The sequence below is a fragment of the Schistocerca cancellata genome, chromosome 6 (genome assembly GCF_023864275.1).
Source record: "Schistocerca cancellata isolate TAMUIC-IGC-003103 chromosome 6, iqSchCanc2.1, whole genome shotgun sequence".
Taxonomy (NCBI): Eukaryota; Metazoa; Arthropoda; class Insecta; order Orthoptera; family Acrididae; genus Schistocerca; species Schistocerca cancellata.
Genome location: NC_064631.1, coordinates 394,194,056 through 394,209,050, shown reverse-complemented (window position 1 = coordinate 394,209,050; position 14,995 = coordinate 394,194,056). Strand labels below are relative to the sequence as shown.

Genomic DNA, 14,995 nt, shown 5'->3' with positions numbered 1-14,995 from the left:
CTTAACAGCTGCGGTCATCAGTCCCCTAGAACTTAGAACTACTTAAACCTAACTAACCTAAGGACATCACACACATCCATGCCCGAGGCAGGATTCGAATCTGCGACCATAGCAGTTGCGCGGTTCCGGACTGAGCGCCTAGAACCACGAGACCACCACGGCCGCCTCGCTGCTGTAGCCAGACTTGTTAGAATACTGCAATGAGTTTAGCATGTCATCTGATCTTGTGTACAAAAGTAGACGCTAGACGAGGAATTAGCAAGACAGGAAGCAAAACACTGCTTTGTTGTTGGAACTGTTTTCTGTACACTAATTATTATACTCAAATTACCAACAAAATAGTGTTTCTTTCGTCAAAATTACTGTTCCGCAATCCCCACATGCTTTCGAGAAATTAACGATTAATATGTAAAGCACTATTTGCAATCTAGCCACTGGGCCCAAAGAGACTAAGCCCCGGGCCTGTCTTAGCTATCCATGGGTGTGGCCATGCACAATGGACTCAAGATCAATGGAGGACAAACACTTCGAAGCTTGCAAGTTGGCAGGATAAATTTCTTGTCGTGATGAATACCCAAAAGGCTTCATCAAAGTTGTGTAATTACTTTTTTATTTGTTTGGAGCTACATGCGCGCAGTCCCCATATATTCTAGCATTCCTGCACCACATTATGGTAACACACTGAAAAGTGGAACGATAACAAAATTGCGTAGCCGACTGATGAAGTGGCGTACTGTACGGTAACTCATTTTCGGTAGCAGATGAGAGGTTGCAAGACAAACCGAAACAGCTAAAGAAGTCATTTGGATTGTCCAGGCACGACTCTTAAGATTTCTACTAATTCCAAAACCGCACTGCCACCCGGTACCGTACTTTAGCAATATGTTGTGCCATTTTGTTTTGGCCACTCTAGCTGTGTGACACTGTACAGTGGTGCCAGGTTTTCTATATGTACCAGGACTGCAAGTATGTACCTGCAAATGAAAACGAATAAATTAAGAAGCTTGGTTCTTTGGAGATAATGATTAAAAGGTCATGAGTACATCCAACACCTCCTTAAGTAGGTGCAATCGGTGACAACTAGACTATTGATGATGCGAGCTTCTCTCCTGTTCTTTGTTCCTTCCTTCCAGAAATAATGAAATTCATTTCCTGTTGCTTTTTCCATCGAGGTAATCACAGTTCTTTCAGATATTACTAGTACCACACCAAACTGACAAATGCAACTTTCACAGTTCTAATATGGTGTAAATTACAACTTAAGTTCTTTGTCTGAAAATGTCTCTGATGTTTTATGTACTACATATGGATGAGTACCATTTCATTTACACATCATATTTTGGTTATTGTAATTGTGTGATTTCTCCTTGATTTAACGAAAGCAAGAAAATGTCTGGATACATCCTCTCATACGCTTTATTCCCGTTCTTAGTGGCACTGGACTTCTGTTAACTGGAAGATCTCAGCGTTTCTTTCTGAATAGGTGGCTCCAAAAAAATTCACGGAATATTCGATATTGGACAGCTCTAAGACAAAGTAGTCTAATCCAGCTGTTCCAATGTGTACTAGGAGCAATGAAATACTGGTTCCAGTTAACTAGTCCGATCCGCCCCATTTTATCGTTGTTGTGTCGGTAAATATGTATGAATATTTCTGTGTAGACGTATTACTAGGGATGGGCTAAACTGCGATTTTCCCATATCAGTGATTTCTGTGTATGCTACTTCTCGGTAATTGCGAGCCTTAACTGCGATTTATCACTGCATATGTTATACTGTCAATAGTCGTAAGTAAAAAGCGAATTGTGTCAATACAATCAACAAATATGTTCTCGCCTGTATAGGCAATTACTTGTCAGGACATAAGGTCTTTTCAGTAACCCAAACGACAAAATGTTACGTGAAACGGTATTATTAATATTTCCAACGATTCTTCCTCAGTTGTTACACGATATACGGTAGATACGCCTGCCCACAGACAAACTTTTATCTAAAAGAAAACAGTCACTAGTAATATGTTTTATTTAAGTTCTACCTTTGTCTTTAGTTTTCTATTAATGGCATAAGTGTGAAAATATTGATAGTGTGATGTTGAGAATCATAGCACAAACTACCACACAGTGTCATAAGAGTTCATGTCGAATACGGATTTTGAGCAAGTTGTTACGTTCACAGGTATCGGCACCACAATTTCAGTCACACGATTTAGCGAAAATTTAAAATATCGTTGACAGGAAAACTGGAGAAGTTGCCACAGCGTCTTTACACCGTCTTTGTCGGAAGTAAGATTAGTTTCTAAGTTTGTGAATGAACTTAGGAGCATCGTTTATGCAAAGTGTGAAACCTCCCTCCCCCAATCAACTGCTCTCATTACGAGAAATATTAGCAGTTATATAATATGAATTATATTGCTAGTAATTAGTAGCACTATAAATGTTTAATAATCCTTGGGATTTTCCAGACGCATTTCGATTACTAGCTGCTCTATGTATCCATCCACATCTCGAAGAGATCAACATGGAGATTCAAGACGACTTTCGACGAACTCGCAGCGTAAAAGAGCCGTAATTGATAACATAAATGTAAAAAATGAATATTGGTACAGTGTGCCATTGAAGTCATTATACGATTTAAAAGGGATGATAAATAAATGTAAGCTGCACAGTCCATGAATAATGAAAATTCCATTCTCACCTTGTTTAAGCCATCCCACACCCTAAAATTTTCTACTGTGTATTTAGCGATAAAGACTTGCTAGATTGTGGTATTGATCCGTGGTGCTATCCGTCCCTCACGCCTTGAATATTGTGATAACAGACTGAGCTGCAGCGTAGCCCAAGGTCTACGGTAGGTTAGAAGGTTGCCTGTTTTAAGGTTGATGACGTGCAAGTAAAAACAATGGAAAGTGTTGACTTTGCAGTTAAAAGTTGACATTGGGAAAAGTATTAATGCAATATTCGAAAATACAGACAAAAGTCTAACTGTGTATTGTACTCGCGAAAAAAAATATTAGTCTTGTGAATACAATTGTTACACATTTGGTAAAAGTTACGCTGTAGACACCAAGATTGCGTTTTTAGTAGTTTATTTACGATATATGTGTGTAATACGCATCGGAATACTCATTGCAACTTTATCCATTATCTGTTTTCTGAAATTACACTGCAGTTTTAGCTTTTTTGATGCAAAATATGTTTAAATATCTCATGAAAATTCCGGGCTACGCTATAGGTCTATCTACTAGCACAACCTTTATTCGGCATACACAGTCCTAGACTGCACCAATTCTCAACCGAGCATAAAAATTTTCTCAGAGCAAATTAGCTTCTTGGTTCATTTCTTCGGCAATAGATATCCATATCGTGGGACACTAGGTTCTTAGAACGAAGTGCGGACATATGTCAACAGATGGCGGCATCTAGTGTAACTGTGCATTTTAGTTGCTACTTGCGACTTTTAGTTGCGGCTTGTCACAGGAATCGCAATTAGATTCGATAGCTTGTCACAAAGAAAAACAGCAGTGCGAATTTAGGACATCAGATGGCACACAGCGTTGAATGTTAACTGCGCTTTTTAATTGCTACTTGCGACCTCTACTTGCAACTTGTCACTGAAATCGCAGCTGGGCTCGGTAGCATGACAAAAGGTTCACAGGAAGAAGTCCGAAATTCGGACTACAGATGGCACATGGTGTCGATTGTAAAGTGCTACTTGCGACTTTTTGTTGTGGCTGAAACCCCAACCAGATTTTGTAAAGTTCTTATTGTGATATCTATGACTTCTTTCAATCACTGTGATTTGTAACAGACACACGATTTCTCGCTCACCTCTAAGTAATGCCATGTTGACTTTCAGAGCTTCGGTTAAAACTTCCGGGCTGAAAACTTCCGGGCTGTGATACATAAAACTATTCCTCGACGTTTCGTCTCCGAATGCGGGAGATCTTCGAAGATAAAGCGACAACTGCAGTGTTATACAGGGTGTTTATAAATGAATATCGGGGTTTTAACGCTTTATAATATTTATTACATTGAACTTACAGTTATAAATCACATGTGAAATGAAAGAGCAACTTTTGTCACACGGCACACATCAAGTCTATAGCCGAGATCTTCCCAAACGTTGATTAGTGTGTCTTCAGTGATTGTAGCAACAGCTGCTTCAGTCCGGTTTCTTAATTCAGGGCGGTCAGCTGGTAGCGGAGGCACGTACACACGATCCTTGATGAAGCCCCAAAGGAAAAAATCGCATGGCGTGGAGGCCATGCAAAACAAGCTCTGTCATTGGGCCCCTTGCGGCCTATCCAGCGCTTGGGCTATAGACTTGATGAGTGCCGTGTGACAAATGGTGCCCACATTGAACATTTATAAGGTTCTTGGTAAAACTGTTTGATTTGCTCTTTCATTTGACATATAATTTATAGCTGTAACTTTAATGTAATAAATATTATGAAGCGTTAAAACCCCCATATTCATTTATAAACACCCTGTACGTCGAACACGGCGTCTCAGCCCAAAAGTTTTAATTCAAGTACCTGTACACTGTTAGCCATATCGGATATTTGTTCTGTTGCCATCTGTCAAAAAGGTTTCATGTGTTTTGGCAGTATCGTCAAGTATTTATTTTGTACGAAATGTATCACAGAACAATTGTTACATTTTGTTATGAGAACGAAATAAAATGCAATAAAATTTTAGAAATATTCAATATAATACCTTTGATAAGCCTGCTTTGAGTAAAACAATTACTTAGGAGTTGTATACACATTTCGAAGAATGCAGGGTGTTGATGTTTAAGGTGACCGCCCTCGACAACCCCGGCAAATCATCAACTGATAAAATTGCGGAAGAAGTACAAGAAATGATTTTGCACTGGCGGTGTATCACACTCAGATAATTCGCTGATGATGAAGATGTATTAATTGGCTTATGGCATGAATATTTATGGAAGTTTTTAGTGTGAAATGTGTAGCAGCAAAAACTGTTTAAAACTGTTGAATTTCGAACAAACAGAATGGCGAATGCAAGTTCTAGATGAAATCAGCAGTTATGCAGAACTAGTGAAATGGTCGTAACAGGTGACGAATGATGCGTTTACGCACGTGGCATCGAAACTAAGGCTCAGTCATCCCAATGGAAGCCTTATGGATAGTTAAGATCGAGAAAATCTTGACAAGTGTGGTAATGTGAGAAAGCTATGCACACTGCGGTCTTTTATTTTAACAACACAGTGCGCCATAAGTTCTTACGAAAGGGTCGAACAGTCAATAAGGAGTGATAATCACAAGTTCAACGGTATTTGCCTGAAGCAATCCGAAAAACTATTCACATGCTTTGTGGCGAAGCAGTTCATGGCTTTTGCGTTACTTTTTGTTGCCTGTTGCTGAATTTTTGGCCGAAAATAACATTCCCGTCGTTTTACAAGCATATGTTAACCAAGCCGAGAGAGCTTAAAAGTTCCCGAAAGATAGAGTTTCAGAAGTGTTTAGGTGATTGGATAAGGCGCTGGCGTAAGTGGATAAAATATAATGGGGAATATTTTGAAGAGGATAACACTGCTGGAGACCAACAAGTAATTATTTACAAAAAAAATTCCCATTATTTTTTGAACGCAGCTAGTACATCATGCGCCGAAGCTGGTTTGTTTTAATAGGAGCAGCCAACTAGAGCAGTATGTTAAGCTAGTTGGCGTTTCCCACTTCTCGCCAGAAGCAAAAGTAACACGCAGCCCGCTAGTTATAATGAAGATATAGTGAGGCTAAATAACTACAGAAATACGTTAGTCCAAAGAGTCTGTTCCATTTGACTGGTGAAGTCATCCATTTTCAAGGTACGCGAACATCCAGACTTGGCATGTAGTAATTCCATGGAAACGTCGTGATCGCTAAAAACTTTATTTATGACGCGTTTCGAGTAATTGTCATCAGATAAAATATGCTTAAGGAAGCTTATGCAAGTGAGCAATGCAAGCAAAACTTACTATCTTACGTGCAATTGCCATTAGGCGTATTTGCAAAAGATGTAATTTTAAGAAATCGCGTGCCAGGCATCTCAAAATAGCATCTTTTGCAAATACACCTAACAGCAACTGCAAATGGTATTGTGCGTTTTTCTAGTATTGCTCACTTACATGAGGTTTCCTAGCATATATTACCGATGATGATTACTCGAAACGCTTCAGAAATAAAGTTTTTAGCGATCAAGACGTTTCCATGGAATTACTACACGTAAACAGTCTGCTTAGAACAGGAAATATGACGTAATCTATGACATCGAACTGTATATGAAGACTGGGAGCGATATGACGCCATATGGTAGTAGAAAGAACATCTATTTGATTTTAGGTTTAGATGAGACAGCATACTGACCTATGCACGTAAAACATGGATAGTGAAGAAAAGAGATGTGGGTAAATTACAGGCATGTGAAATGAAGTTCTTGGGAAGTAGGTTGGCAGTGACGAGGAGAGATAGCATGAAGAATGAAAGGGAAAGGGAAACGGTGAAAAGGCTCTGAGCACTATAGGACTTAACATCTATGGTCATCAGTCCCCTAGAACTTAGAACTACTTAAACCTAACTAACCTAAGGACAGCACACGACACCCAGCCATCACGAGGCAGAGAAAATCCCTGACCCCGCCGGGAATCGAACCCGGGAACCCGGGCGTGGGAAGCGAGAACGCTACCGCACGACCACGAGATGCGGGCGGAAACGGTGAAAGAGGACCACTTGCAGAACAGGATGGAAGCATCAAGGCTGAGATGTTACGGACATTTAACAGAGAATGAAAAACAAGAGTATTCCCGACAGGATACATGAAATAGAGATGCGAAAGAAACGACAAAGAGGAAGACCAAAGCGTAGATGGCTGAAAAGTGCGGAAGAGTAAATTGAAAAAAGAGGCGAGGACTGGACTAGAGTGAACACAGAAAGATGATGGGATAACAGGACCAACTGGCGAGGCTTATGTTCCAAACAGACTCAGCCTGTGGCTGTAAATTATTCAGGATGAGAAAGCATGCTGTTGGCTAGTGGATCTAGAAGTATAAATAACAGCTGGTCGCTCTCTGAGAATATGGTAACGAATTAGTTGATGGGTTCACCATCAATACGCCCATGCGATAGTTTGTGGGGGGGGGGGGGGGGGAAGGAAGGGGGGGCTGCTAGACTTGGGGTATGGATTATTTTTAATATTTTCGAAGACGAATGGCGACTCGTATGTATCTCTTAAAAAGTTCGTGTTCCGACCCAGTTAAAAACCTACATAATACTGACTTTTAAATAATTTTCCTGAAAGGAAAACACCTGAATACACTATAGTTTTTCCTTTCCCTGAGAGCTATGGGAAAAAGGAGAGCGGTCCCCCTTGCCCTCAGGCATGGGCGCCTTTATCACCATGGCCACGTAATTTATGCTGAGAGCACTAACGAAAAACTTTGCTCATCATGAAAGGGATAAACTATATTTAAACATATGCTGCCTAAGAAAAACTGGATAAAGATAAAAGATACGGTGGCTACTACTCTTCTGCGTTAGATTAGGAGGAGTAAAGCCTACAAAAATCATTTTACCATAAAACACAGACACAAGATACAGCAAAGGTAATTCTGTACGGGACATGTGTAAACGTCGCTACTATAGTACCCCACCGTCAATGTACGTTTGAAAGATGGAAGCACAAGAAGATTTTACCGAAGTCATGTAACGAAACAGAAAAAGTCAAATCGTCTAGAACTACTGAGTACATTACGTAAACAAAGTAGACAAATTGGGAAAAATAATTGTAATCATTCTTTGAACGTTGTTGGGTAAAAGCTTCCTGACACCTGTCGTAGTGGGTGTAAACGATGAGGTCGAGAGATGGAGCATGTCTGGAAGATTCAGGCAGACAGTATAGTTTCTGCCACATGTTGGACCAGGATGCATAATGATGGCGATCAACTGTTAAGGGCAGTGCTAAAGGAGAACATTAGCTGAGAAGCTGCAATTTCCTTTTACAAGCAAGAGCCAATGCAATGGCAGCGAAAAGCTGAAGTGAAGGAGAGCCCATCACCACGGCATCCACTAAGAGAACAAGATGATTCCACAGACTGCACCTTTCCTTGCTATAGATTCTCAGAGACTGGGATGAATGTAGGAGTTTTACAGTATCTCCGATACATTTCTTGCGCACATACAACTCCAAGTAAATTTGGCTTAAGCTGGTGACACTCTTTTGATTATGCCATCAATTAAACACTAATAACTGTCATTGGGTCAGCTCGAACGTAATGTATTTGGAGCAATGATTCGCACGGCTGGCCTCTTTGATAGCCTCTGCTGGCACGGAAGTTCCTATGGACGTGATCTTTTCGTGCCGCCGGGAACAAGGTCATTAGAGATAAAGAGCTGAGTTTTATGACAAGGATGAGCCTCGCTTAAGGAACCGTCCCGGTATTCACCTGACGTAATTTCAGTTAATCATGGGAAACCTGCATCAGATTTCAGATTGACAGAATGGGCATTTGAACCTCACCTTTCACGAAAATCGGGCCAGTGTTTTAACCAACGCGACAGCTCTCTCCGTGAAATCTCTGCGTGCCTGGACAACTACAGCTCCCGTGAATACTCTGAGGGGCGAGTCGTCGAGCAGACAAGTTATTGAGGTCTGGTGACGAATCTTGCCTACCAAGAGTTGCCTGTAAATGTCAGCCCGCATCTCGTGGTCGTGCGGTAGCGTTCTCGCTTCCTACGCCCGGGTTCGATTCCCGGCAGGGTCAGGGATTTTCTCTGCCTCGTGATGGCTGGGTGTTGTGTGCTGTCCTTAGGTTAGTTAGGTTTAAGTAGTTCTAAGTTCTAGGGGACTTATGACCACAGCAGTTGAGTCCCATAGTGCTCAGAGCCATTTGAACCATTTTTTTGTAAATGTCACCGAGCCCAGATTGCAAGTACTGTTTGTTGCATACATAGTTCATTTAATGTTGATGATTTCAGAGAGCCCCGAGTCTCGATGAAAAAGGACGGAAGAAAGATTAACGTCCCGTGGATGACTATGTCAAGAGCAGAAGGACGGATGAGGGATTGAACCCCGCTATTGCCGAAAGGAGTCTAGTTGCCAGAACTTTAAGCGCTACGACGCCTTCCTCGAATCGTGTTGAGGATGCTTTATACTTTATAAAATTCGCCTTATTATCCGCTAAAACTCGTCGAAAACAGAGTCTCAGTACATTTATTCATTGTGGGTATATTTCTCGCTGGCCTGTTGCAGCGGTCTGATCTGTATAAACACTATGCCTTTGTCATAAGTTTATAATTTTCACAAGTTTACATAAGGCGTGCGCGCATGCGTGTGTATAATGCACACATACTTACTGGAGTTAGTCGAAAATAAAAACAATCATGTTTACTGGGAATTTTATTTTTTATTAATCCTTAAATCTTCCATAACGTTTTCTTCGAATGTCCCGATCTAGTCATTATTTTTAGTCGTGCCTTCCAAATGGGCTTATAATGTCCGTGATTTAAGTTTTCTCTATAGTTATATATTGCTTTTAACCCATTTCGTTTGCATGTAGGATATCTGGACCTGTGCAACTGTAATCTAAATACTTCAACCATCATAATGAAGATACGTACTGGGAACGACACTCTAGCCGACTGCGGAATAAGACTGGCAAAATTTTATTCGCAATATTCCTGTGCACATGTGCAATACATTGAGACTATAGAAAAATCTTATGAAACACTCCAAGGAAAACGTCTGGGAGAAGTAATCGCACACGGCAGATCGTCTCTTGGAGGCGAGGTACCCACGGGTGTATCTTTGCAAGTCGTTAGAACATTTCTAAGTAAAGAACAACATAAACCGTAAAAAATCCTGATATTACTTTTGTTAACATAGTGACGATACAACTTGTTTGTACAAAGAAAGAAAGCTATTCATTTAAGAGACGACATAAAACAGATTTTCAAAATTTGTGTGTCTGAATTACTTAAACTTAGAAGACATCTTCGTAGCCACGAGAAGACAGTGAGGGCGAACACTCAGGCGAGTACAGTGAGCTAACAAGAAATAATGTTAGATGTTACATGTAACGGAAAATTGTGTCCGGTTACGGAAGATTTGGACATATCGTATTTCAAAGGAAGTCGATTCCCTTTGTTCGTTCTTATAGAAGAATGCTTAACATTTTTATGCCGTAACTAACAGATCGTCACTCGAGGGTGAAATTCCCACAAATGTATCCTCGCAAGTCTGTAGCATACATTTCTAAGTAAAGAAAAAAATAACCCTTAAAACACACAATTTTGTTCGCCCACTGTTGCGCTGCTTCATCGAATTTAGTTTTCGCCCGGTGTTTATCATCGGTTTGCTCTTAATAACAACGGTTCCAATGGAGAGCTCGTAGTGTTGCAAGTTTTACACAAGCTACTTTTCTTCGTCCAATGCCATATTTAAATCTAAACCTTTCACCACTCTACATTGCTGTAGCCTTACGTTCATATATTTCCACAGAAGCTTCGTTATATGATATTTGACACTGTCACATTAGACTATATTTGTCTTTACCAACCTATCCATTGTGGACACATAACCCCAACAGAAAAGAATAACAAGAAAATAAGAGCGTGCCTCCAGATCGCGAACGCTGGCGGCTGCACTGAGATATTTGTCATTTAATTCTACTTTTTTATTTTGCGATCCTGTGCTGTTAAAATAATTGTGCGTCTTTAACAATAATGTTTTTACATATGCTTAGTCGCTGTTCCTTTTTGTAAGTACGACACATGAGCAGAAACGACAGTTGATGTCAAATAACGAAGACGAGCATTAGGTGACTGTCCGACAAGTTACTCTTGTAACAAGATATGAGTAGATTTACTTTTCGTTTTTATTTTTTATATTTATTAGTAACTTTGTTTTTCCGTTTCTGTATTTCTTTTTAGTTCTGAGGATGATTCGTAAGAGTAGAAAACAGTAAACTTCATGTATACACATTGTTACCAAGTCAATCGTGAATTTAAAGAAATCGTTATACGTTTATTCGAATGTGTAACCAAAGAGATTTAAACAACGGTAAGGCTACGGTAATATTAATACCTTTTCCTAAATATTAAGGAGCCTTTAAATTCACAATTCCTCGCAACCAAATCAGTAAACAATCTAAAGGCTCGACAAAATAACTGCAGGAATTCTGCCGAAGCCAGGTTTTTCTTGACGAAATGCTTAAAAACACAAGTTTAATTTATTCATGCGCTCTTGTTTACTGCATTGGTTTTCTCTTAAAATGCAAAACATTATGCTGTTCTGTACTTACTTATGTCGCTTTGGCTAGTTCCTCGACTCGAAATAGAAGTCTCCTCGCTTTACTATGTAAATATTATTAACTTATTATTAACAGTGAGTTAGAACAAGACGGTTTTTCGACCTTGAACTCTTATGATCCGGCGGAAGGGTAAAACACCGGAGCTGCTAAGCAACCGTGATAACAGTGTGCAGATGTGTCTTGAGAAAAAACGAAAAAGAACCGTGTGGAATGGAATGGGTTCTACTATGGAGGTGACCACCACTAACTTAACATATCTGATAAGTATATTACATCAATATCGATCCTTTTGTCTTACACGTGGTACACATTTTCCGGCGGTGCGAAGAACTGGTCTGTGGTAAACCGCACCTACACCGGCATTGTGTTAATCGACGTGAAAACACTAGTCACAGCGTAAGGATACAGTTCAAGCCTGAAAAATAGACGCGCAGTAATACCCCACGACAAGTAGTTCATAAGTAATTTCAGCAGTTTCTTTTCTTTTGCCCAGTGGTTGGTAGTATGCATCACCTTCGGAAGAGAACAACAGTTATTGTACCGCTACTCTTTGGTTGTGGAAGTAGCTTTTTTCGAGGAGTCTGGAGCTCTTATATCTATAGCATCCCATGTCATTCAATTCCCTATAAATAGCTATGTAGAATTCGTCACAAGGAAAAGATCACATCAGTACTGACAGACAGCATAGCGTACTGTCGGTTTCATCGCTTCAAGAATAGCGACAAGTGTTATTACGATTATTGTTAAGCACAAATGCATACTTCATGGAAATAATTCCTTTCAGATCTTTTAGTTGAATGTTATTTTAATACTTCGGATGATTCGTAACAAATTATGACAATTATCGACACAGCAGACAGAATAGATCGGTATCATTCTACAGACGGCTTACGAGTCGTGGCGGCCATTGCGCGTTCTATGGGACTTGTAAGACACACTCTGGATTCATGGCATGCTAATCTCGAAATTTTCTTTCAAATAATCAACGAAATTTCTAGAGCGTCGTATCATACATCATAAAAGAGAATTGTTTACTCACCAGCTATAAAAACAACTCCGAACACGAACAGCAATATGAAAATAACTAGGTTCCTCATCTCCGATGATTGTCTGGCGCACTGTGTGCAGTACTGGGAACTTATCTGCCATCGATAAGATAGCGGCCGGCAGATAGCACTGCGTTCTTCCAGATTCAAAGCGTATCTTTCAATCATTGTTATCTGACGCTTGTCGAACACTGACGACAAATCAGCTGTAGTGCGTCAGAATAAAGACCTGAGATCGGCTTTCATCCATGACCCTTAAGGCCACTGAGAGTCTCGAAATCGAAGTATAGTTCAGTAATATGCAAACTGTAATTTAAATACACTGAGTGATCGGAAGTTATGAGAAGGCAGTGGGTGCTGTGTTAACAGAAAGTCACTTCTCCACGAGTCCTCAAAACTGCAGTGGGAAATCCAGGAACGGACTGTACGAGGTATTAAGATCGCTTTGGAGAGATACTGGTGCACGCATCTTGCAATGCTACTCTTAACTTTCCTTGTGTGGTTGGTGCCGGGCTCATCGAGCATACTCGGGCATCGAGAGTATCTCGTATGGGCTCGACTGGTTTAATAACATCGTCCACTCTGGGGGCCTAGCCATGGTCGTGAACCGTATGGAGTGTTCATCAAACCATGTGCGTGCAATCACGTTGTCGTGGTGAAGCATGGCAGAAAGGCAAATGGTCTTCCTTGAGACATAAAAGTTTCTATTCTCATGTCATCAGCATTTAGAAAGCATAGCTCATGTGAAACTCAACTTACCATTTCTCACATGATATCCTGCGAGTCATGGATGAAGAGCAACAGGCAGATTTCATATTCCTAGTTTTCCAGGAAAACGTTTGACACTGTGGCCCACAGCAGATGTTAAGAAAGTCCCAGTATAAGAAGTAGGTTCCCAGATGTGGCTGGCCCGAAGACTTTTACAAAATAGTTTAGTACTTTGTCCTCCACGACGAGTGTTCTTTAGAGACAAGGATGTTGTCAGGAGTGCCTCAGGGAAGTGTGATAAGACTGCTATTATTCTATACATGTATAAATGATATGACGGATAAGATGAGCAGCAGTCTGCGACTGGTTGCTGATAAATCCATTGTATTCACGGACATCGGAAGTTCACTGGGGCTTTTTGCGGATGATGCTGTAGTATATCGAGAGGTTGTAACAATGGAAAATTGTGCTGAAATGCAGGAGGGTCTGCAACGCATTGACGCTTGGTGCATGGAATGGCAATTGAATCTCAATGTAGACAAGTGTAATGTGCTGCGAATACATAGAAAGAAAGATCCTTTATCATTTAGCTACAATATAGCACGTCATCATCTGGAAGCAGTTAATTCCATAAATTATCTGGGAGTACGCATTAGGAGTGATTTAAAATGGAATGATCATATAAAGTTGGTCGTCGGTAAAGTAGATGCCAGACTGAGATTCATTGGAAGAATCCTAAGGAAATGCAATCCGAAAACAAAGGAAGTAGGTTGCAGTACACTTGTTCGCCCACCGCTTGAATACTGCTCACCGGTGTGGGACCCGTACTAGACAGGGTTAATAGAAGAGATAGAGAAGATCCAACGGAGAGCAGTGCGCTTCGTTACAGGATCATTTAGTAATCGCGAAAGCGTTACGGAGATGATAGATAAACTCCAGTGGAAGACTCTGCAAGAGAGATGCTCAGTAGCTCGGTACGGGCATTTGTTGAAGTTTCGAGAACACATCTTCACCGAGGAGTCAAGCAGTATATTGCTCCCTCCTACGTATCTCTCGCTAAGAGACCATGACGATAAAATCAGAGAGATCAGAGCCCACACAGAGACATACCGACAATCTTTCTTTCCACGAACAATACGAGACTGGAATAGAAGGGAGAACCGACAGAGGTACTCAAGGTACCCTACGCCACACACCGGCAGGTGGCTTGCGGAGTATGGATGTAGATGTAGATTCCGGAAAGTCTCATCGTTGAGTGACTGCAAAAGGATACAGGATAACTTAGACGAAATTTCTATTCGGTGTGATGACTTGCATCTTGCTATAAATGTAGAAAAAGTTAATTAACATACATGAGTAGGAAAAGCACTCGTGTAATGCTCGAATACGTTATTACTACTTCGAATACAGTATTAGTGGTGTGCTGATTGACACAGTCATTTCGATTAAATAAGGTCGGCAGTAAGGAATGTAAATGGTCGACTTCGGTTTATTGGGAGAATTTTAGGAAAGTGTGGCCCATCTATAAAGGAGATAACATGGAGACCGATTCTGCTGCCGCCAACATATATTTCGCGTAAGAACAGCGAAGATAAGATATGAGAAATTAGAACTTGCACGGAGGCATACACAGAATCTTTTTTCCTCGTTCCATTTGCAAGTGGAACAGGAAAGAAAATTACTACAATGAGGTGAAAGTCATAGGAAAGCAATTTGCACATTTACAGATGGCGATAAATATCGCGTACACAAGATATAAAAAGGTAATGCGTGGCGAAGCTGTCTTTTGTACTTAGGTTATTAATGTGAAAAGATTTCCACCATTATTATAGCGGCACGAAGGTGTTTAAGAGGCGTAGGACGCGGAATGGTAGTTGGTGGTAGATGTATGGGACATTCCGGCCCGCATCTCGTGGTCGTGCGGTAGCGTTCTCG

The 14,995-nt window shown here is 40.7% G+C and overlaps 1 protein-coding gene across 1 annotated transcript in view; it reads right to left on the bottom strand.

Moving 5' to 3' along the window:
* The window catches only part of LOC126191216 (uncharacterized), a 169,440-nt gene extending 157,027 nt beyond the window's left edge, over window positions 1–12,413 (bottom strand). Inside the window, exon 1 of the mRNA XM_049932018.1 lies at window positions 12,346–12,413. Coding sequence (XP_049787975.1) covers window positions 12,346–12,403 — 58 coding nt within the window. The 5' untranslated portion in view covers window positions 12,404–12,413. The remainder of the gene's footprint in view (window positions 1–12,345) is intronic.
* Window positions 12,414–14,995: the final 2,582 nt, after the last annotated feature.